Genomic DNA, 23,907 nt, shown 5'->3' with positions numbered 1-23,907 from the left:
GCACACACACACACACACACACACACACACACACACACACACACACACACACACACACACACTGTGAGATTTGATTTAAACACACACACACACACACACACACACACACACTGTGAGATTTGATTTAAACACACACACATGCACACACACACACAAATACACACACACACACACACACACACACACACACACACACACACACACACACACACACACCTGGGAGAGGCCTATACAGATTTACCTGCTGTGCCCCCTTCTACCCACACTATAAAGTAGTTAGCACTGCCACCAGACACTACAAAGCCAGCTTCATAAGGCTCTTGCAAGGGTACCCAATTATAGTGAGTGAAATTAATATTAATACAAATGGTAATGTTGACCAAAGAGCCAGGATTCAGGAGTGGCTAAGTTTTACCGATAGATATAAGTACTCTCAAAGGTTAAAACTTTCTCTAAAGGACCAGCCGCAATGAAGAGTTTAAATATGTTTAATAATAAATAATAAAAGAACATGAAAATACAAAATATGCATTTACAGTAAAGACCAGAGTTGCAGCCACAGGAAATATTAAAAATAACACAGCTGGAAAGATTCACACATTTACAGAGAAATACTACTTAACTATTCTTACTATATTTTCCTGACTGATCTAGAGAATTACTGTTCCTGCTTCCTTAATAGGTAAGATGAAGTAGGTGAGGGATACTTCTAAGTCAGGTTCCAAATAACAGACTTACCAGTTTGACTGAGAGACTTCTCAATATAATATCCAAATATTATTTCTGGGATAGCTTACATAATGACATCACATCTGATCATCTGACTCTGTTTCCCATGATCATTATTAGTAAAAAAATACGAGCACTCATAAAATCAACTAAGGCCAATTTTGAGAGAAAAATTGCCATGGATTCAAAGGACAATCATAAGGCCTTTTTCAGCTATGTTAGGAACCTGGGTGGAAACTCACAGATATGCTCAGAATTAGTCCAAAATGATACAAAAATCACTGAACCCACAGACATTGCCAACATACTGGCAGACAGGTTCAGTGCAAACTTCACCCCTCTCCCCTAAAGGAGAGATAACTATCCCAGCCGAGTGTAGCCTCCCGGACATCTCAAATGCGTAGGTGAAAGCTGCTCTCTAAAGCTAAAAACACAGCATCAATGGGACCGGATGGTGTCCCCGGCTGTGTGCTACACGAGCTAAATGAGGAATTAAACCCGCACATAAGGCAGCTGTTTAATCTCAGCCTTACCACAGGATACGTGCCCAAGGAGTGGCGACGGCAACTGTGGTCCCACTCCACAAAGGTGGCCTCACGGACCCTGGTAATTACCGCCCATAAGCTTAACAAGTCTAGTCTGCAAAGCTATGGAGAGGATCATAATGGAGCTCATAAACAAAGATATAGGGGACTTGCAGACATTGGACCCGACCCAGTTTGGCTTTGTCAAGGGAAGATCATGCCTTTTGAACTTGGTCGACTTCTTCGAAATAGTCACCAAGGCCATTGATGAGGGAAAGGCAGTCCATACAGCCTACCTTGACCTTGCAAAGGCTTTCGACACAATACCCCACTCGGGTATTGTAGAAAAACTTACCAGCTTAAATGTAAACCCATATGTCACAAGATGGGTTGCAAACTGGCTTAAAGACAGAACCCACAGGGTTAGAGTTGCTGGCGCTGTGTCAGACTCCAAGCCGGTCACAAGTGGTGTCCCACAGGGCTCGGTCCTTGGCCCCCTATTGTTTGGCATCTACTTCTCAGAAGTACAGGCCAACATGGGAGGACTTTGGCTGACAAAGTTTGCAGATGACTGCAAACTGGGCCATAGTGGAAAGTGCATCGGACACTGATATCCTTCAGAAGGGACTCACGGAAACAGATAGCTGGTGCCAGAGCCATGGCCTGAAGTTAAACGCCAAAAATGTATAGTCATACCCTTCGGGAAAAACAAGGTAACCCCAAGCTACCATATAGGTGGCAATCCACTAAGCACAGAAGAGGTTATCAGGGACCTGGGGACCCAGGTTGACAGTGGCCTTTCTTTTGACACTCACATTGCTAAAGTGGTTAGAAAGACCTTCTACATTGCCCACCTGATCATGAAGGATTCACATCCAGATCTAGTGAGGTCATTGTTCCCCTGTACTCTTCACTTATCAGACCAATGATCGAGTACAATGCCCCATTCGGGATGTATCTCACCCGACATCTGCAGCAATTGGAGAGACCCCAAAAGTTCCTCACCAAAAGGATAAAGGGACTCCAAAATCTGTCATATGCTGCCAGATTGAAGAAACTCCAGCTCTATTCAGTCGCATACCGTCTGCTCAGAGGTGACATGTGCCTGACATACAAGGCCATGTCCAACCCGAATTAATGGACATGCTCCACCTCAAAAATCCAAATCCACCAAAACCACTAGAGCAAGCGACTTAAACCTTAGCACGGATATAAATAGGACGTGCTGGAGGGATAGATTTATCACTCAGAGACTCCCTATGCTGTGGAATAAAATCCCGGTCCATGTGAGGCAGAGCACCTCGCTGACTCTGTTCAAGAGAAATCTAGACCTGTGGATGGGAGATCGTAGGTTTACCCCGGGAATCATCTCTGGGTCACTGCTGGACAGAGGCACAACAAACTAATGGGCACAGTATTTTTTCATATAAGGGGTGGCGTAAGCCACAATAATTTGGGCTAGGCTTATAAATGCCTTAGGGCAGATAGCCTAGTATAAACCTATGAACCTATGAACCTATGAACCATACTATCACAAACAATATAAGCTGCTAGGATTTTAGCACATATGTGTTACCATACACACAGATAGAACTTTGTTCAGATCTGCTGCAGCTCCTGGAAGTCAAAAAAACAGTTTTAAACCTCTACTTCTCATACAGAGCTACTTATCCAGGCTTCTCACAGACATTTAATCTCTGGCTGCAATCATAACTGTAAGATAGAATGTTTATGGCCTAATTTAATTTCAGGTATTTTCCAAAGTTAGCTGGGACTGAGCTTAATCTCTCCTCTTCCAGTATCCTCTGTTAAAACATATCTTTGAGCAGTTGCGTTAATGCATGTATATTTCTTTTCTGTTCAGTAGGACACACTATTGATACATTTTTAACACAAGCAACTTTACAAATACATTTTTCAACACAAGCATCTGTACAAATCAGTTTGCTATACAAATGACATCTAATTCTTTACAAAATTCCAGCTAGCTGTGCTGGCATACATTATACATCCACCGCCCTACTTCCCCTAGCATGGCTGGCCATAGGAGCTATTATCCCCGGGCTTCCACTGAAAGTGGGCCTTTTTTGGCTCAGTCAGACATCCCCAGTAAACAAATGTAAAATAAACAAATGTAAACAAAAATAATCAATGTTAAAATAGTTCAAAGATATCAACAGTATAGATAGTGAAGTCCATTTACATAAAAATATCCTTGGAAGCTTTGATTATTAATTCTGTGAGTATTACAATCACTGCTGTAGATTTTCCTAAAGTATGTGGAGATTCCTTTATTCTTTCATTCTCATTCTCTCACCCAGATTCATTCATTTCCTAATAGGAGACACTAATCACCATGTGAAAACAGGCAGTATCATTTGCCTGTTTCCATTTCTTCTTATCGATTTTATTTGAATTTTTACAATGCTAATTTACATATGCATTTCATTTGCTTTTTCTTTCTTTTGTTCTTACTCTGAATCAGGCTTTGAATTCAGCTATGTTTTAGCTGCATTCAACATTTCCAGACTTTGAGCTAGGTCACTAACTCAATATTTTTATTAATGCAGGGAAAGTGTAACAGGAGATCTAATATATATATTTTTAAAGTTATTTAATTCCTGGTGTAATGGTTGTGGTCTTAACCTCACAGATACAAGGTGCAGGTAGTCGGCTAGGCTTGTGATAGTCTGCAGATGGACAGCCTAGTATTTACTTATGAATAACTAAACTACTTCTATTATAAGGGGTTGGGTTTGGCATAATAGGTAAGGTGTTCACCTCACAGAATGAAAGTTTAGGGTTTAATTCTGACCTCAGGATATTGGCTAAGTTTAAAATGATTATTCAGGGAAGATAGCCTAGTATTCATCTGTGAAGCTTGCATTACAAATTAATGGATGTGTGGATTCGGGACTTATTAAGGAAGGGGAATATTTGTTCTGTATGTTCAATTCATTCATAGCCTCACTGCATTCTTTCAGTGTTTCTATTCACCTTCATTAATTAGTTAGTAGTATGCTGCCCATTTGGAAATGTAGCTGTAACCAACTTGCTTCCTTATAATTCCCCCATCAATGTAAAATTGAAAAGGGTCACCATTTAGCTGCTATCACATAATATTGCACTATAAAATCCTTTGCATTTCTCAACAACATCAAGGGCTTAAAATTATTTGTAATTTGTGAGTATGAAAACATTTACTAATGATTTCATTTTTAGAGCTTACTAGACCTAGACTGTTGCTTTAATTCATGCAATGATATATATATATATATATATATTCTTACAGAAGACTCAACATCTGAAACAAAAACTGAGGATGGCCTTTTTGCAAGAACAGATTATCCAGGTAAGTTTTCCATCCTAATTCAGATTAAATAGCAAATTGCGAATAAACATAATATTTAATTTATATGATAGCGTCTGTCTTGATTTTAGACAGCTATTCCTGTGGTTACATCTACAGATTCAAGAACAGAAAACAGTTTTCACATATTGTTCCAGTAATCAGTTTTCTGTATCTCATTTGTAAATTATGCATTGCAATGTGTATGCATAAATGCTGTGATGTGAAGTCAAAGGTAACAGCCAAACCTATAATTACATTAACAGCACACTTCTTAACTGCAAATGCATTGGGATCTCAGGGTTCTGTAATGCATCATTGAAGAACCCTGTCTGATTTCATGGAAGGGATCTGAAAATGCTGAGAAACAGGATTGCAAAATCCCAGAACTATCTGCATCATTGCTGTCATTAAGACGTAGGGAGAGATAATTCAGATTACGACTCCACAAGGGTTGTTTATACACCTGGGGAATACAAGGGTGTTACTTGGACAACTGAGAGACAAGGGACCACAACCTGCATATGCAGTGCTTGCTTGTTTATCCATTTTCAAATCCATCCATACATCCATAATTCCCTTTTCTCCCATTTTTGCATATGAAGGTTGTGGTGACAAATCAACAGTTACCCATCATCTAGAGATGGTATTCACTCTGCTGCATAGCTAGTCTTGCTACAGGTGGCCTTCAGTACTGCACTCACACCAGTGGCTAATTTATTTGTACTGCATGTGTTTGTAATATGTATAATTTAAATTAACAGCATTTCTGTTCAGCAGACAAGGGGACTGATGTTTTTTTAATTGAAAACAAACAGAAAATAAGTTCAGAACCCTAATGCAGTTACTTGGTCCACTTTCTCCTCCAGTCTCACCCATTCTAATTTTCTGATCATATGTTGAAGTTCAAGTTAGTTTGCAAATTGCAGACTGCATACTTGTTCTTTTAAGCATGGGGACAAGTGGAAGTGAAAAGGACTTTGAAGCACAATACAAACTATGTTATGTGGAATAGAAGGACACAGCAGAATACTTTGTGTATATATAGATGCAGACTGACAGAATATATGGTGCATATAGTTAACAGACTGATAAATGAAAGTACAAGCATTAGTAACCTTTGTCAAACAAGTTATAACTGTAAATAATTAAGCCACCAGTACAAAAGAGTTATTCTTCTGTAGACAGTCTGTAAGGCTTCAACATATAGAATGGGAAAATAAATATTTTTGCAAAGAACTGTAGTGATTAAGGAGTTCATGAGGAACTTGGTTTTCTAAGTATTAATGCTTTATATCTGTTGCAATAGATGTGAAGTAGAAAGGCAATGTAAATACTATATTATACATACAGGAAACACTGCTTATTACTTAATGTTTCACACTTTTTAAACTGCTGTAATTAGCTATTATGTTCTAGCTTTGATTATTTTGTAATAAGGTCATGACTCATGACTGAGAAAGGATTATCATTCTTTAGTCTACCTACCCAATAAATAAAACAACTAAAATAAAGCCATTATTCATAAACTCACCACTTGACTGAATAGCTGAAACTACATGTAACAGCACATAATTTACTTATAAATACCCTTTTCATGCTCTGTTTTTCTGACTTTGAAGAAGGTTGATTGTGGTGGGATTCAATCCACATAGAGGGTGGATAGCCATCTTTTTTGACAAAGGTGCAATGTTATGTAGTTTGGGATTCTCACTCTCTGCCTTGGCTATGTAAAAAACAGTAAGGAAGATATATGTGTAGATTTTTGTTTTCTTTTCTATTGGTGTACCTCCTGATTTTTTTCTGATATAGTGTGCTGTTGATATTTTTCTATTTTGTTATACATTGGTCATTTTAATTGTTATTTATTGGTCATGCAATATTGTACTTCCTGATTTTTTTTCTCTCTCATTCTTGTTTCTGATTAATAAACTGTAATGTATCTCTTTTTATAGCACCATTTTTGGACATTATTCATTTCTAGATGGTCTCTGCATTGTTAATTTCCATTTGTTTCATACTGTCACAGCATGTAAATTTGTAGTTTTAACTTTTGTTGAAGGCAGTTATATCATTATTGTTCTTAAATTAAATTTTTAAAGCCATCTATTGAACTGTGCATCCTGATTGGATAAGCTGATTGCCCCCCACCCCCCATAATGCATGAGAAACAGAAAATCAGACAAAAAAGAAGGGTAACTTATTTAACTTGCTTGTCCTTCTCATATTAAGATATTTTAGCAACATTAAAGATGCCATGTAATCCTTAATTTTATTGCGTTTCTATGGCTCTTATTTATTCATTTGATTTGACTGGCAGGGGGATTTCAACTGAGCTGAAAGTGGATGACAAGGAAGAAAAGTTCCGCCAAACATCAAATTAGCAAAAAATGTGATTAATTTGCATTGTATGTTAATGGTTTCCACTATGTATTGTGAGCACATTGTGTTTTTCTCTGAGCTGCATTTTTGTGTAATGGCAACCCACTCATTTGACCATTTGCAGATCCTGGTAAATGCCCCTTCCCATGTTCAGTATGAAAAATAGGGGAATATTTCACAGGCTGCCTGAAAGCATTGCCACATTATGGTAAAAAGGCTGCACGACACTGACCCAATTCTGCACCCTGTTAGGTGTCTAAAGTGGAGCAGACTCTCCTTGAGCAATTCCTTCCTACATGTATCTACATATATCTTCATCCAATTTTCTGTTCTCTCACTTTTTACACAAGATCTATTCCATTTTTAGCATCTGCTGTAAATCCCATTTTGTTGATCTGTTCTGTTTTGAATTTTGAAGTAGTTTTATAAGTGACTTCTTAAGAGGGTTAGAAGTAAAACAATTGCTGTTGTGGGTAGTATAAAACCCTGAGAAGGAGTGATACACACATCTGAGTGAAACGAATGAAAATGAACTTTGCAAAGGCTGTTAATCATCAGGCATGTATCACTTTAGATTCAGGTTAATGCAATGCAAAGTGCTACATCTGGAAAACTAAAACCCAAGGGAAGAATGAACAGTGGGAAATGAAGTACTAACTGCCATTAAAAATTAACAGAACCTGTGATATTCATATTGCAACACATAGAAATAGGCAATTAAAGTGAGAAGACCACAGAGAGGATAGAAGTATGCGGGAACATTAAAGCAGAAAACTTTTCTGCAATGATACAGAAGTTTTTTTAAAACGTATAGCTAGCAAGGGCCCCATAGCCCTGTGTGTACCTTACATATCTGCCAGTGTGTACTATAGATGAGTTCAAATGACATAGTGCAGAATTTAGAAAAAAAAAGCCAAATAAAGCAAAGTAGAACATGTAAAAAAGTGAGAACTTCAACTTAACTGAAAAATAGTTAACATTTTTCAGAAAAAGCGATACTTATGAATAAAGCAGGAGGAAAAGCTAAGACGTGCAGAGATATGCAATATATTTTTTAGTACTTGTGTTCATAGACACACTGAACACCTTCAGTAAAGAGATACTAGGGTCAAAAACAGCTATCCAGGAAAACTTGAAACAAAAAGACACTCAAAGACAGATGTGATGTGATGTACCACCTGTAACTGGAACAGTATAGCATTTGCAATTACTTGAGCATTTGGTTTAGCAGGAGCCTTCATCAGGAGTTATTCTGGAAACATAGACAGAAATTAAATGATTCTAACAAGCACAAGGAGAATGTAGACTATTGGTTTGACAAGATGGAAGCCTTATTAATGACAAAGTGAATTTGGATGATGGATGAGTCAGCAAATAATCCTCAGTGAATGCTTTGGCTCTTAACATAACCCGGCATTTAAGTATAGCTTTTTCTGAGGTGCTGCAGTTTTTAGGGATGGTTATTACCTAGATCTTAGAGCCTTTCTATTTTTTCCTTTTTCTTTGTTACTCTCATATTTTATTACTAGTAATAACATAGTCCTGTGACCTTCTTTTTTTATTACCTCTACCCTTTTTACCACTTTTTTTCTGTTGCCACTAACAACTTCCTACGTTTCCTTATTATATTCTCTTTTATTTTTCCTCTCTTATTCTATTATTTCTGTAGCCATTATATTTCCCCCCTACCCTCAATTTCAGGTCTTCTGTAATCATTGCATCTTATTTTCACTCAGATTACTATAGTCAACTTTAGTTGAATAATATTAATGTAGTATATTAGGTGTAGCTAGTGTGTGAACATAAGTTTTTATTTTCATCCTTATTTGTGCATTAACTATAGCTCTGTTACACTGTATTCATTTTTTAGAATGTATGTATCAATAGTTGTATAGATTCCAAGTGTTTTTCTGTCACTAATTGTTTCCTCCATTGCTCCTGTATGTATTTCAAATGTATGCATTGATTTACTATGTATTCTATTTTGAGGTTTATGTGGATTTTTTATCTCCGGGCCTCAACTGAAAATGGGGTCTTGGCCCAGTGGACTTTCTCAGTAAACAAATGCCAATAAGCAAATAAATATTTTTGGAAAGGAGTTTTCCATGGAGCAGTGTTGGGTCTACATAGAAGAGCTGGGGCCTTCACCAATGAGGTGGCTTTCAACAGCTAGAGAATTTTGAAAATAATTTAGTGAAATGTTTTTTACTAAATTTACTTTTTGTCATCTGTGGTGACACAAATATTATTTATAAAATAAATTCCAGTCTCTTTAAACTACAAAATCTTCTTATTTGAGGAAACATACAGTTCAGACATTGATCCTCTGTAATAATACAGCTTACTTGCCGCCAAATCATATAACTTCAAACTAAAACAATGAGTGAGAAGGTCACTTAAAAACCAAGTAGTAAAAACAAAAATAAAAACTCCAGCAAAGCTAGAACTTCCACTGAGTGACCTCCCAAACCTCTTGTATCAGAGGCACATGGGATATATGCAAATGAACATCAGGTGTTTCAGCTCAATGGCAATTTTGAATGCCCATGACTTGTTTTGTTGTTTAATGGACAATTTCAGGCCAATAAAGCCAAACCCCACTAGCTGTGGATATGCATATTTCGGCCTTGTTATGACCTCATCAGCACAGCACAAGCAGAGTGTTTGACTAAGCATTAGAAACACAGGGCTGTTATACCCAGCTGATGTCCATGCAGTGACCTTAATGATAATGGACATCAGCTGGGTATAACAGCCCTGTTTTTCTAATGCTTAGTCAAACATTCTGCTTGTGCTGTGCTGAGGTCATAACAAGGCAGAAAAATATGCATATCCACAGCTAGTGGGGTTTGGCTTTATTGGCCTGAAATTGTCAATTAAAACTAAGAAATAAGTCATGGGCATTCAGAATTGCCATTGAGCTGAAACACTTGATGTTCATAAGGTTCATTTGCATATATCCCATGTGCCTTTGATACAAGAGGTTTGGGAGGTCACTCAGTGGAAGATCTAGCTTTGCTGGAGTTTTCATTTTTGTTTTTACCGATTGTTTTTAAGTGACCTTCTCACTCATTGTTTTAGTTTGTTGTTTGGTATATTTTTGCAGTGACCCTAATGATAATGAACATCAGCTGGGTATAACAGCCCTGTATTTCTAATGCTTAGTCAAACACTCTGCTTGTGCTGTGCTGACGAAGTCATAAGAAGGCTGAAATATGCATATCCACAGCTAGTGGGGCTTGCATATATCCCATGTGCCTCTGATAAAAGAGGTTTGGGAGGTCACTCAGTGGAAGTGCTAGCTTTGCTAGAGTTTTCATTTTTGTTTTTACTGATTGGTTTCTAAGTGATTTTCACACTCATTGTTTTAGTTTGTTGTTTGGGATACTTTTGCCGGGACCCTAATGATAATGGACATCAGCTGGGTCTTTCTAATGCTTAGTCAAACACTCTGCTTGTGCTGTGCTGATTAGGTCATAACAAGGCCGAAATATGCATATCCACAGCTAGTGGGGTTTGGCTTTATTGGCCGAAAATTGTCCATTAAAATGGCAAAACAAGTCATGGGCATTCAGAATTGCCATTGAACTGAAAAACCTGATGTTCATAAGGTTCATTTGCATATATCCCTTGTGCCTCTGATACAAGAGGTTTGGGAGGTCACTCAGTGGAAGTTCTAGCTCTGCTGGAGTTTTCATTTTTGTTTTTACTAAATCCTGTAACTTCGGCGATTTTCACAGTAAAAGTCACAGAAGTTCTGCACTCCCTGAACAACTTGCAGACAGTAAATGCATTTTTGTGTGTTATGCAAAAAGAAAAACAGTCTGAATCTCTGCCTCCATGTCACTGCACTGTACTTTCCACTCCCAATGAGACTCTTTACAATGACACTGGTAGTGCACAATCTTCCAGTGCCAATAAGTGTCACACTACCAGTATCATTAGCTCATATAGAAAAGAAAACTTGTTTTCATGCATAAAAAGGTATGTCAACTATGCATCATAAATTACATTATTACCACAGTGCAGATGAAGGTTTACACCTTTCCTTTTATAAACATTTTACATACAAAATATCACGAACAGTTCCTTCCTTTGAGAAGAAGCATATTGTCACTTTGTGAGTAGTATATAGAATTTCTAGTGTGGTATTCCTTTTTACCAAATATTTGTGAGTATTTCTATCCTTCCAGCTTCCCGTATTGTAGTTTCACAACTCACTCACCCTCCTCAATTGTTACATTTAAGTGTGAGTACATCACCAGCCAAACCCCTCCTTGCTGTCTTACTGTAGGCTGCTGTCCCTAATTCTCTTGATCTTTTAGTTCAGCATCTTTCAAGTACAGCTGACATACATGCATTTTTGCACATGTCACAGTATGCCAAGATGGCATAGTTCCAATCTAAAAGATTCTGATACCTGTGGTTCTGACCTGGGGTTAGCCAAAATACTTCTAGCAGTACTTTCTTTTCTAACATACAAATGAAAATAGGGCATGTTACCTCCACAAAGAGATCAGTGAACAGTGAAGTTGCAGGATTTTGTGTTGGGAACTCTCCTGTTTGGCATCAACTTCTTTGAAATAAAAAACAATACCAAAAGGCTGTGGCTGACTGTGTTTGGGCATCACTGCGAGCAAGGAACAGTCATTGAATCCCCAGTGATTTTGCCATCCTGCAAGGTTTGTCCCAAATAAATAACCCATACCAAAACCATGGACAAAAACTAGATGCCAAAAAATGCATTATTGTGTCCTTTGGAAGTCTCCTATTTTGAGGAACTACAACATTGAAAATACGCTCATAAGAGACAACCCATTTGTTTGGAATTTGGGAACTTATGCAGGCAGTGACTTAGGTTTAGACCAATATGTGTCTATTGTTGTAAGAAAGTCCTTCAATATTGCACAGCTTGTAAACTAAAGGATTGTGACTAGATCAAGAGATGTCATAGCTCCCCTCTACTCAGCCTTCATTAGGCCAGTCATTTAGTGCAATGCCCCCTTTGATATGCATCTGTAAAGACACATGCAGCACATGCAAAAAATGGAACACATACCCAGAAACCTTACTAAAGGGATACCTACATGGACACACTCAAAGTCCTGTCACTGTACTCTGTATCATACAAATTTTTAAGAGGTGACCAGTGTTTGGTATACAAGGCTTCCACTGACCCAATACTGATGCATTTATGAGGCACAAGCAAGTCAGCTGGCATAATGGTTAAGGTCTTTGCCTCAGAGGCATAAGGTGCAAGTTTTGATTCTGATCTAGGGTTATTGAGTAGGCTTAAAATGGCCTTTTTGGCAGTTAGCCTAGTATTCACCTATGAATCAGAAATACTCAGAACAGGGCTCTAAATCTCTTCTGCAATATCAGCAGAATGGTTTGGAGGGACAGATTTATCTTGGAGAGGATATAGCTTCTCTGGAATAGACTCCCCATCCACATAAAACAAAGCTCATCCCTGTGTATATTCAAGTGCAGTTTGGATCTATGGATGGCAAACAGAAAATTTACCCCAGAACTGCCCCCTGTACTATTAATCAACAGATGCAAATCCTAAATTCTTTATTCTTTGCACGGGTCCTCTCAAATTATCTATTGCATGAGCCCACTTTTCACATTAAGGGTAATATGTAATTATTGATCATGTGATGGGCAAGGCCAATCTAACACCATATGGAATAGATTAATTCAAGCACTAACAGGTTAATTGGCTAGGCTTACAAAGGCCTGCAAGGACAGCAAGCCTAGCACATACCTATGAACCTTCGAGTCTATAAAAGCAAGCCACCCCCTGCTCAGTTATCATTTTTCTGTATAACCAGCTCTTTAATTTCTGAAATTCTGCTTAAATGTGTGTTACCAGAGCTTGCTTATTTACTTTTTATCTGTTACATGGATGAGACCACTGAACATCTTTTTCAGATACAATCTACTCACAATAAAGGAATGCTCTGGGCATAATATAGCAGTTCATCATGTAACAATGTGTTAAATAATGTAATAATATTATAAGAAATAGAAATACACTTCATTTTCTATCATTTATCATTGACAAAAATGGTGTTGCTCAGTAGAAATTGACAGCAAGTAATCCATACCCCAAAACAGTGAAATAAAATATCAGAAAATAATAAATGTTGGTGTTCAAATAGTATCTAGCAAGTCTCAAGCTACTGTTTGAGGGCAGCTTTGAAGCAGATACCAAATATGCATTCCAGAAACAAGCAGCATACAAACAGAGCTAACCTGCAATGCTGAATTTTATTAAGTCTAGACTTTTCCAAATGATGTTTATGAGAGTCAATGTAAACATGGAAAATGAAGGAAATGAAGTGAAGGAAGAAAGGGTGGAATAAATAAGGACCCAGAAATGAAAAGTAATGGCTTTCACCTGCAGAGGAATGGCAGAGAACATTTAACTAACAGCTTTCTGATGATGATAGAGAAAATGAAACTGCCTGATAAGAAAGGGGCACTGACAGAACGTCAGTCATTTAAAATTAAAGGACTCAAAAAGTACAATGCATCTGTGTGTGGTTTTGGAAGCAGTTTTGTGGTGCACTGCTGTTTATTTCTTTGTGATGCTGGAGATGATCCTAATATGACAATGGAAGATAGTTTTGATAACTTTTATGCTATCCTTCACAACTGCTTTACCAAATATGTAACCATTAGATGCAATAACGGGGGCAAACTCGACAGGAATCCAATGTAATAGCAAATTAGACTGAAAAAAACTAAACAATAAAAGAAACAAATTGATAACACTTATAATTGTTTCTTCATAGTACAGCAACAGACCTTTGCAGAATATGGTGCAAAAACTCTTGAGCAGTTCTTGTATGCAAAAAAAAAGTCATCTTATGACCTTAATCTTGTTATTAAATGAATGAGAATTGTATTTTTTAATACACCAGAATTGTCAAGTGTAAAAAACAAATATGTTATGCCCTGGGTAAGAACATATTTATTCCAAAACTACAAGAATGTGCCAGTATCATAGCAAACAGGTTTATTTCCAACTTCCATCCCACCTTTAGTACTCTTACCTCAAGACCCATAAGGTAACCCAGTGGATGAACTGATTGAGTTATTCATATGCAACAAAAAAACTATAAGTCATATATGTATGTCATGCAAAACAAAACATGACTGGATTACTATGGAACTGGTATAAGCTGATAAGGATAATCTACTATTTTTGGACATAAATCAGTGAAACTTTGTAAGGAAAGATCTTGCCTGTTAAGCATAGTGACCTTTTTAAAAGCATATTCACTTTCTGTGGATGAAGGGCTTCCCATGCATGCTGCAGCCTTAGCTCTTTCAAGGTCTTATACACTAAGACATTAATTAAGACTAAGGACATTTTAGCTGATAGGTATATGACTCGTCTGTCCAGCCATCTACAAGCCCTATTTCTAGAGCCAAAGTTTAACTATCTAGCCATGCCATAGCTGTTCTTGCACACTAACACCTAAGGCAGTTTAGAGTGTCCAGTCCACCTACTGCATGTCTTTGGAATGTGGGAGGAAACCAGAGCATCCAGAGGAAACCCATGCAAACACAGGAAGGACATGCAGACTCTGCACAGAAAACAACCCAGGCAAAAATCGAAACAGGAAATCTCTTGCTTTGAGAAGACAATGCTAACCACTGTGCCTCTGTGCTGTATGCGACTCATACAGGACGCAGATTTAGTAATCACTTTTAGTCCTGCTGAGGTCACTAGTAGATTTCTGCAGGGACTGATCCCATGCTGCAGCCTGTTAGAGACTTCTTTCAGATGTACAGGTGGATAGTACTATCTGCCTCTCCTTGACTGCTGATGATTGCAAACTAAGAAGCAGGGTCTCTGTAGATAAATCAGTTTGTCGTCAACCATTTCAGAAGTACAGCCAGTGGGCTAGCATTCCTTTTCTAAAAATGTTGCACAGTTTTCTTTGCTAAGATGATAGTGTTAGCTAATTAGTCCTTTAAGTGACAGGTGTTAAAAGCTGACATGATGTAGCACACTTAACTTTGGGAGTGGGGGGTTGTTACACTGTATATCTCACTCAATCATGGTGTTCTAGAATATAGTGCATCTTCTGTATGTTTCTGATCAGACATCTTATTGAGTAGGAAAAGATCAAAAGATAAACAAACCAATGGACTCAATGTTTTGTTAGCTATTTAGACTGGCTCCAACAACTCAACCTATTTTTGATAAATTTTTGCCTCTTCAGAGACAATCTGTACTTCAAAGGAATATTATATGCTCTTATGTCCCACTTTGTCCACATGTAAAGTGTTATGTAGTTAGTGATCATGTGAAATGTTGATGTTTTATTGCTTGGTTGTAGATCAGATACATTTGACAATGTCTGCATTGTACTGGCCATTGATCAAACACTTTTAATGTTGATACTGCAATGTATTTGACCATAGAGCAGATATTTTTTAATGCTGACACTGCATTGAGTCAAAAGCGGAATTGTCATACTTTGCATTCAGTGCTGCTTACTAAGACAGGAACCTCTAGGAGCAAAGCAAAACGGTGATTTTTTTAAAAATATTTTCTGTTTTCCAGAAATATGTGCATCCTGAAGGTAGAACAGAGATGTGTGCATTGAAATCTTATATTTGTAGGCTACAGGAGTGCAGACCTCCCCCCACACTCACACACATACCTCAAAGAAATGTATTTTAACTTTGCTGTGTTTTTCTATTCAACATTTTGGGCTTGTTACATGTTGTATTTTGTGTTTTTATAATGGTTTTGGTTTCCCTGCATTGCAGGTTGATGTTCTGTTATGAATGCATGCCTTGTCTATTTTCAATAAGGAATCTTTTTAATTTTGACACCCTGTGCCTTAACATATAAATGTATTTCCTTTTTTAACTAGTAATACTAGAAGCCTAGCTATGGTAGGGCAAAGAGGTCAGCCTCCCCATGCACAAGGTGTGAGGGGGTGCAATCAGGAGATGTTGCTCGATTGGTAGTGCAGTATATGTATTGAAATGAATAAGTCAGGACTGAAACATGTGGTCTTTTTTGTTGCAAGCTGTTACAACAATGTTCACACATGCTAGGCTGTAGCAAGCAGCTTGCAACAAATATAGAAAAAATAGCAAGCATTGTTGCAGTTTTAAAATTGGAATAAGTTGCGCCCAGTGTGTGTGTGTATGTGTGTGTGTGTGTGTGTGTGTGTGTGTGTGTGTGTGTGTGTGTGTGTGTGTGTGTGTGTGCTTTTTCTCCTGAGGTAAAGAATGTCAGTCATATCAGGAAACAGGCTTTTTTTCTTTAGAGTTGTGAAGTTGAGTAGGACAGGTAGGACAAAAAAGAGGAAAGTGACGTGGCGGCAAGGGACCTAACTATATATATATATATATATATATATATATATATATATATATATATACATATGTATGTGTGTGTGTGTGTGTGTGTGTGTGTGTGTGTGTGTGTGTGTGTGTGTGTGTGTGTATATATATATATATATATATATATATATATATATATATATATATATATATATACATATATATATATTTTTCCCCCTCCTAAACTTAGAGTTGAAGGTAATTTTCACTCTTAAGGTGAACTTTTGGGTAACCATTTCTTGAACACGTAACAAACAGTTTGCAGCTGGTGAGCCCATCATAATTCTTTATGTCTCGATCTCAATCTTGTCATTAACAACACAGTAACAACACAGTAATAAGTGTAAAATATTTATTTCATAAGATCTGCCATGCTTCTGACTACACGTTCCGTTCACAACTGTTAAATGACAGTACTTTAAGAGGCATCTATGGAACAACATTGTGACTGCTCATAGGTTCCAGACTGAAATAATAACTATCAAGCCTTTGGTTGGCAGTTATGCTTTGTTTAAGATAATTTATTTGCATGTTCAGGACATCTTTAACATATTGTTTAGAAGATATGCGATCGGGTAACACTTCTAGATTGTTGCACATGTAATGTTAAGGACAGTGCTGGTTTCAGCTGTATCCAGAGTATCTGTGTTCTAATGACAGTTCAGTTCATGCTGTCTCACTGTTTTTTACTGCTAATACTAAGCACTTTACTTATGATAAGATCAACTTGCAGTAATTAAGTGCACTGAAGTAAGAATATATAAGAATATATACATCAAATGTAGTATTGTGCACTTCAGTGTGCATTTGAGTGACATTTCAATAAATTAATTTGATGTACAGATAATATGAATAAAGAACTCTCAAACCTCTGACTGCAATAAGTAGACACAACACAGATACAACTAAAATCTGCCAATGTCCACGTTTTGCTGACTGAGTTGGATCATAATCCAGTTTCAGATGGGATCTGGACCAAAAAGTCTCAGATAAGAATAAAAAATAAATGCAACTTTCTATAGTTGGCAAAAATAAAAAGGTAGTAACATATGCAAGATGTATTCTGCTTTTAACAAGTATCTGGATGATCTGTAAGTCACAACTTATTGACATAGTTGTAAACTAGATAGATCAGTTGCAATTAAAAATTGTCTGGTTGTAGGAAAAATACAGTGATACCAGTAATTAAAGAAGATGGTCATTTCCAAAAATAAGGAACTGAAATAATATTTTGCTAGTATTTTAAACAACTATGTATAAACTGAAGCAACAGAAAAATTAAAACAAACTGAAATAGATAAAACAAAATCCACGTCAGCAGAACCAGCAGCAAAAAGTCCAATGTTAGCATTTTATTAATCCCTTTTCGTTCAAAAAAAACTGAACTTCTTCAGACAGACATCAAAAGGTAGTAAATGTAAAAAAAATACACAATTACCAACACATGATACATTTGCCTGCACCAACCAACTGGTTGAAACTCACTGATATCAATGTGTGGGAAAAAGCAGATCTCAAAACTTCTTAAAGTACTACTGCATACAACAGTCAAATCCATGGAAAATGTATTTAAAAACAAAACAAGGTGGAAATATGTATGAACATAATATTTAAAATGTTTAAAACCAAAAAAAAGTAAAAAATAATAAGTGAAAAGTACTCATAATAACATTACCTCTGCATGCTTCTAAGTTTCAAAATGCAAGCTTAACTTACTCTGTCATTGAGACCTGGAAGTCTATAAGAACAGAGTTTCAGCTGCCAAATCACTTCTACTAATAATAATTGAAAAGGACCCCCCCCTAATGTCAAAGGAAACCTGTCCTAACACCCTAAAAGTAAACCTATGCTGAGGGTGGTCATTAACATGTTTCGCCAAAGCATTTTCACACTTGTTTTTCCTAATACAGTATAAATGCTCATAGATTCTTTCATTAAAACCTCTGTCAGTCTTGCCCACATAAAATGCTGGGCAAGACTGGCAATAAACAACCAATCGAGATTTACAGTTGAATCTACCAACAGTGGAGAAAGAAGACCCAGCAATTTTAAAGCTCGAACCAGTGGCAATATGCCTACACATGTTACAACTCTCACATTTGAAAGTGCCCTCTGTTCTGACACGAGTGTCCTTTTTTGTTTCTAATATCCGTTCCATGGAAACATTTTAACTTAGCACACACACTACTCGATTTGAAGTTGTTTATACGTAGGTTGAATTTATTGTCAATTTTTGGTAACACTGCTTTAGACAAAAAAACTTTGAGAGTTCCAAGTACATTCAACCCCCCTATCCATCCTTTACTTTTTTTATTTGAACACTTGTGTGAAACTGAAATTAGAAACTTAGTTAACTGTTCTAGGACATTTGCGAACAAAAACTTGTCTGATGACGAAGTAGACTTGTTGGATACTTTACAAAGTTTACCTGTCAGGATCCTTAAACCAGACAAGGGGGGTGGTTTAGTACTAATGGACACTTGTCATTATGAAAACTGCCTCAATCACATGTTATTGCAGGATGCTTATATACTATCTAGCATTAACGAATTGAATGCAGCGTATAGGTGCATCCATGTTTTCTTGAATGACTTGTTTTTAGAAAATGTTATAGAACAAGATGTGTTGAAATATTTGACTGTTTTGTTCCCTAAGATTCCAACAGTTTTCAGATTGCCCAAGATCCATAAAGATATGTACAACCCCCCCATGAGGCTATTGGTTAACACTAGGGGTTCTATTACTTTCCCGATAGCCAAGTATGTGGACAACATATTGAAAAAATATGTTGAAAAGGAAACACACATTTGTAGGGACTCTTGGGCTTTTTTGAAAGCCATAGGTGCTTTAGAATTCAAGAGAGGCCATAGATTTTTGACAATAGACGTAAAAGACCTCTATACGTCTATTCCTCATGTTACAGGGATAGACTGGGTCACTGACCGTTTATTGCATCACAATGCTAGCAGTGTAGAAATCAGATTGGTGCAGGAATTGTTAGATGTCATTTTGAGGTACAACTTTGTAACATTTGGGGGAGAGATATATTTACAGAAGACTGGTGTAGCCATGGGCTCACCAGTAATTGCCAACATGGTTATGGCCGAATGGGAACACAGATATGTGCTTGGCAATTACAACGGTCAGTTTAAAATTGATTTTTACACCAGATTTTTGGATGACATCTTTATACTGACGGAAGGTTCAGTTAATGATGTGAGAACCTTCATGGACTATCTCAACTCCAGCACGTCTTTTTTGAAGTTCACATTTGTAGAGTCTGATTCTAGAATTTCTTATCTGGATGTAGACTTATATAAAGACATTTCTGCTGGTAGCTTTAAGGCTAAAATATTTCGGAAGAGTTCTTACTCTAACACCATGTTACACTTCACCAGTGCCCACCCTGGGCACCAGAAAAGAGGGGTAGTCAAGGGCAACTTGTGGCTGCTCGAATGGTAACCGATGATGAACTATTTTTAGAAGAATGTGAGTTCATTAAGGGATTGTTCCTACATAGAGGTTACCCAGACAAGTTTATTCATGACTTGGTCACTGAGGTCCAGACTAAAAGGTATGGGGGTGTTTATAAACCTATTTTACAAAGTAGTTTGTTCACAAGTTGTTCACTAGAGCATCTATCTCCAGTTATGCCTCAAGTCTTTTTAGACAGCAAGAAAGTTGACACTTCTATCTCTTTCATCACCAGTTACAGTGCTGAGATTCACCTAATTAAGGAGGTGGTTGTCAAGAACTGGAGTATTTTCTTGTGTGATGATGCCTTACAAGCTAAGTTTGGCACTTTGCCTAGGTTTATATATAGGAGTGGTGACAACCTCAAGCGGATATTAGAAACAAAAAAGGACACTCGTGTCAGAACAGAGGGCACTTTCAAATGTGAGAGTTGTAACATGTGTAGGCATATTGCCACTGGTTCGAGCTTTAAAATTGCTGGGTCTTCTTTCTCCACTGTTGGTAGATTCAACTGTAAATCTCGATTGGTTGTTTATTTGGCTTGCTGCCAGTCTTGCCCAGCATTTTATGTGGGCAAGACTGACAGAGGTTTTAATGAAAGAATCTATGAGCATTTATACTGTATTAGGAAAAACAAGTGTGAAAATGCTTTGGCGAAACATGTTAATGACCACCCTCAGCATAGGTTTACTTTTAGGGTGTTAGGACAGGTTTCCTTTGACATTAGGGGGTGTCCTTTTCAATTATTATTAGAGCGCCTAGAAGTGATTTGGCAGCTGAAACTCTGTTCTTATAGACTTCCAGGTCTCAATGACAGAGTAAGTTTAGCTTGCATTTTGAAACTTAGAAGCATGCAGAGGTAATGTTATTATGAGTACTTTTCACTTATTATTTTTTACTTTTTACCTTTTGTCATTAATAAGGTTTTATATACTACGTTTTTTGGTTTTAAACATTTTAAATATTATGTTCATACATATTTCTACTTTGTTTTGTTTTTAAAACACATTTTCCATGGATTTGACTGTTGTATGCAGTAGTACTTTAAGAAGTTTTGAGATCAGCTTTTTCCCACACATTGATGTCAATGAGTTTCAACCAGTTGGTTGGTCCATTCAAATGTATCATGTGTTGTTAATTGTGTATTTAAGGAGTTTTTTTACATTTACTACCTTTTGATGTCTGTCTGAAGAAGTTCAGTTTTTTTTGAACGAAAAGTGGATGTTAATAAAACACTTAACATTGGACTTTTTGCTGCTGGTTCTTCTGACGTGGATTTTGTTTTATCTATTTCAACTATGTATAAACAGTATATAAGCAGTAGGCAAAGGAAGACAATGCTGAAATTAGGAGAAACACTGTATAATAGTAGACAGAACAGAGTAAAAAGGAAAGAGGAGACTGAAGAAAAAAGTGATGGAAAAAGGTTGCTGTGAGACCTAAGTGCAACTCTGTCTGCTACTGAAATACGTCTATAAGTGGGAATTCTCAGGCGTAGGAAAAATGAAGATTAGAAGGTTATAAATAAATGAAGTGATTTTGCGTTTTGGATATGCCACTGTGATGGATAGATATGTTCTTGGTGACAAATTTTAAAGCTGGCAGAATTATCAGTAAATCAAAGGTCCAATAGAATGCAGTTTTAGTCTCTTGAAGGAAACCACTGTGAAGCATTATCTCCAGTGTTACTGCTAGATGTTTGTTACAGGGCATGTCAGTGGATTAGTGCAATCTTCTGGTATTATATCATTCAAGTAATGGCATGAGGGTTGGGCCATGGTTATTAAGTGCTAGTTTATTTGTGAGATTGGGGTGACTCTATTTAATCTTATTTTCAAAATGCTTCCATTTCTATTTATTGAGAATAAATTCAGTACTAGTATTAGTTTTTGGCTAAGAAGCAAATGTGAACATCTTAGAGCATCTAGAATCCAGTTTTTGTAGGATGGTCTTACTGAGGTCTCCAATAGTACTGCAACAACAGAAAAGTGTTGACAAATCAAGTGCATTGTCTTTCTTGATCATCATGGTTCCTGGTTCATGGATTAGTACTAGGCTAACTGCCCTTGCGAGCCATTTTAAGCCTAGCCAATTATCCCCTGTGTGATTCAAACCCTGTACCTTTACGCCACCCTCCCAATGTTTGGAAGGCAAGCACTTATTAATCTCATAGAGGGCACCATTTGTTTGCATGTATTTTACAGTGGAAATAGTCTGAGAATCGTAGGTGAGGTAATCATCAGTGTTGTGTTTTTGTTAGTCATTTGTTTCAATGTCAGTATCATTTATTTGCAAACTTTTTAGATAGGTTAATTTATCTTTGTTGCCAAAAACACATTTTCTTTTTTCATTTAAAAGGAGGTGATTGTCCTGTAGCCATTTAAGGAGATTATCCCTTAAATTCTGTAGCTGTAAAATATGGGAACATGTATTGCTGGTGGTACTTAGTGAGGTGGAGTTATCTGCATGTTGAAGTAGTTTGAAATCTTGTGTATCTAAGTACATGCCATTTGTGAAAACCACAAACTAGAGAAGGTCAAAGACTGAGCCCTGTGATATGCTTATGATGAATTTGAAAGTAAAACAGATTTTCTTACCTTACTGCCTGGTTACTTTCCTGGAGGTAGCTGCTAAACCATTCTAAGACTAAATTACTGCAACTAATATCTTCTAGCCAGTGGATAATAACGTTGTGGGTTACAACATCAAAGGCCTCTGAGAAGTTGAAAAACAGTGCTGTTGTGATATTACCCTTGTCTTGCTGAGTCACTATGTGATCAGTGATTTCCCCTATCGCAGTCTGGGTTATGTGACATGGTTAAAGATATGCTGTGTCTTGAGGAATTTTATGTAAGGTTAGAGAATCTGTAAACACAGTATGGATGTCCCTTTTTAAATTTTAGACACTAGACTAAGACTAGAGATAAGGCTTTAACCCCCTCCCCTTTTTCTTGTTATCAGCCTTGAAATGGGGTATGACAGAGGCATATGTGCATATTGCAGGAAATTTACCTTAAGTCAATGAAATTTATCATCAGTCAGACTTCTATTAATAATTAATACCCTGGGGTAAGCAATGATGTTAGGTAATCATGTTAGAAAACTGGATTGAGATTGTCTGTAAAAAATGATTCAATGTCTTTCAGTTTTCTGAGCAGTTTCCTAGTTGTGTTTACTAGGATTAGTTAAAATCAGATTGCCAGTTTGGGAGGAAGTAAATTACCTGGCAGTTTGTGGTTTATAGGAGAAGACTGCATTTCTCAATAACTGTTTTATAATGATTAACAAAGCCATTATCCTGGTCTAACTTAATATTAGGGCGTTACATTTAAAAGTTTACCATTGCCCACCATTTAATTATTTGTGCTCCGGAAAACTAATGGCTTGTTATTCTTCATTTCCTTTTGCTGGCAGTAGAGGTTTCTTTTGCTGACCATAATTGCTTTTGTTCCTGTTTTCTGAGTTTTTCATATTCTGTAGTTCATTATGAGATTTTTTTTTAATTTTGCAGATTTTTCAAGTTGTAGCTCTAGAGTTCTTTAAGTGTTTGGTAGCAATGGTAGTCCATGGAAAGCATAGTTGTGTAAGTAATCTTGCCATAACAGTAGATGTTCAAATGATCATTGCTCCAGTAGCCTGAGCTATGTAGATTATATCCTGCATCAAATGTAACAGCCAGTCAGTTTCCAAAGCTTCAGGGTACCTTCCACATGCCCAATCCATTAATCATCATGAGATGAGCAGACTAAACGATAGGTTTGGGTGTCAAGCTTTTCAATCCTTTCATGCCAACTGAGATAGGGAGGCTGAGACATAAGAACATTGCTAGGAACAACAAACAATAAAGGTCCTTATCTGGACGTTTTCACACCTATAAACAAGGGATATAGAAGAAAGAAGTGGCTACTTAAGCAGTGATCATTCAAACATCTACTGTTATGGCAAAATTATTTACACAGCTGTATTATGTTATTTATATTAATCACTGCTGCAGTAGCCTAAGCAATATTGTTAGATTACCATAGTTTAGAGAATGGGCAAATTGTACATTAGATCCTTATTGCAGAATGA

General features: G+C 37.0%; 1 protein-coding gene across 2 annotated transcripts in view; it reads left to right on the top strand.

Moving 5' to 3' along the window:
* The window catches only part of TMEFF2 (transmembrane protein with EGF like and two follistatin like domains 2), a 1,234,706-nt gene that overhangs the window by 975,421 nt on the left and 235,378 nt on the right, over positions 1-23,907 (top strand). Inside the window, exon 7 of one of the 2 annotated variants that reach the window (XM_044075211.1) lies at positions 4,549-4,605. In XM_044075211.1, the coding sequence (XP_043931146.1) occupies positions 4,549-4,605 (57 nt within the window). Of the gene's footprint in view, positions 1-4,545; positions 4,606-23,907 lie in introns of both variants that reach the window. The other variant, XM_044075210.1, reaches the window with a different exon arrangement.

Source organism: Protopterus annectens, chromosome 6.part0, assembly GCF_019279795.1.
Source record: "Protopterus annectens isolate FY-2018-M chromosome 6.part0, PAN1.0, whole genome shotgun sequence".
NCBI lineage: Eukaryota > Metazoa > Chordata > Ceratodontiformes > Protopteridae > Protopterus > Protopterus annectens.
The sequence above is the reverse complement of the archived record's forward strand: the minus strand, read 5'-3'. Positions and strand labels throughout refer to the sequence as shown.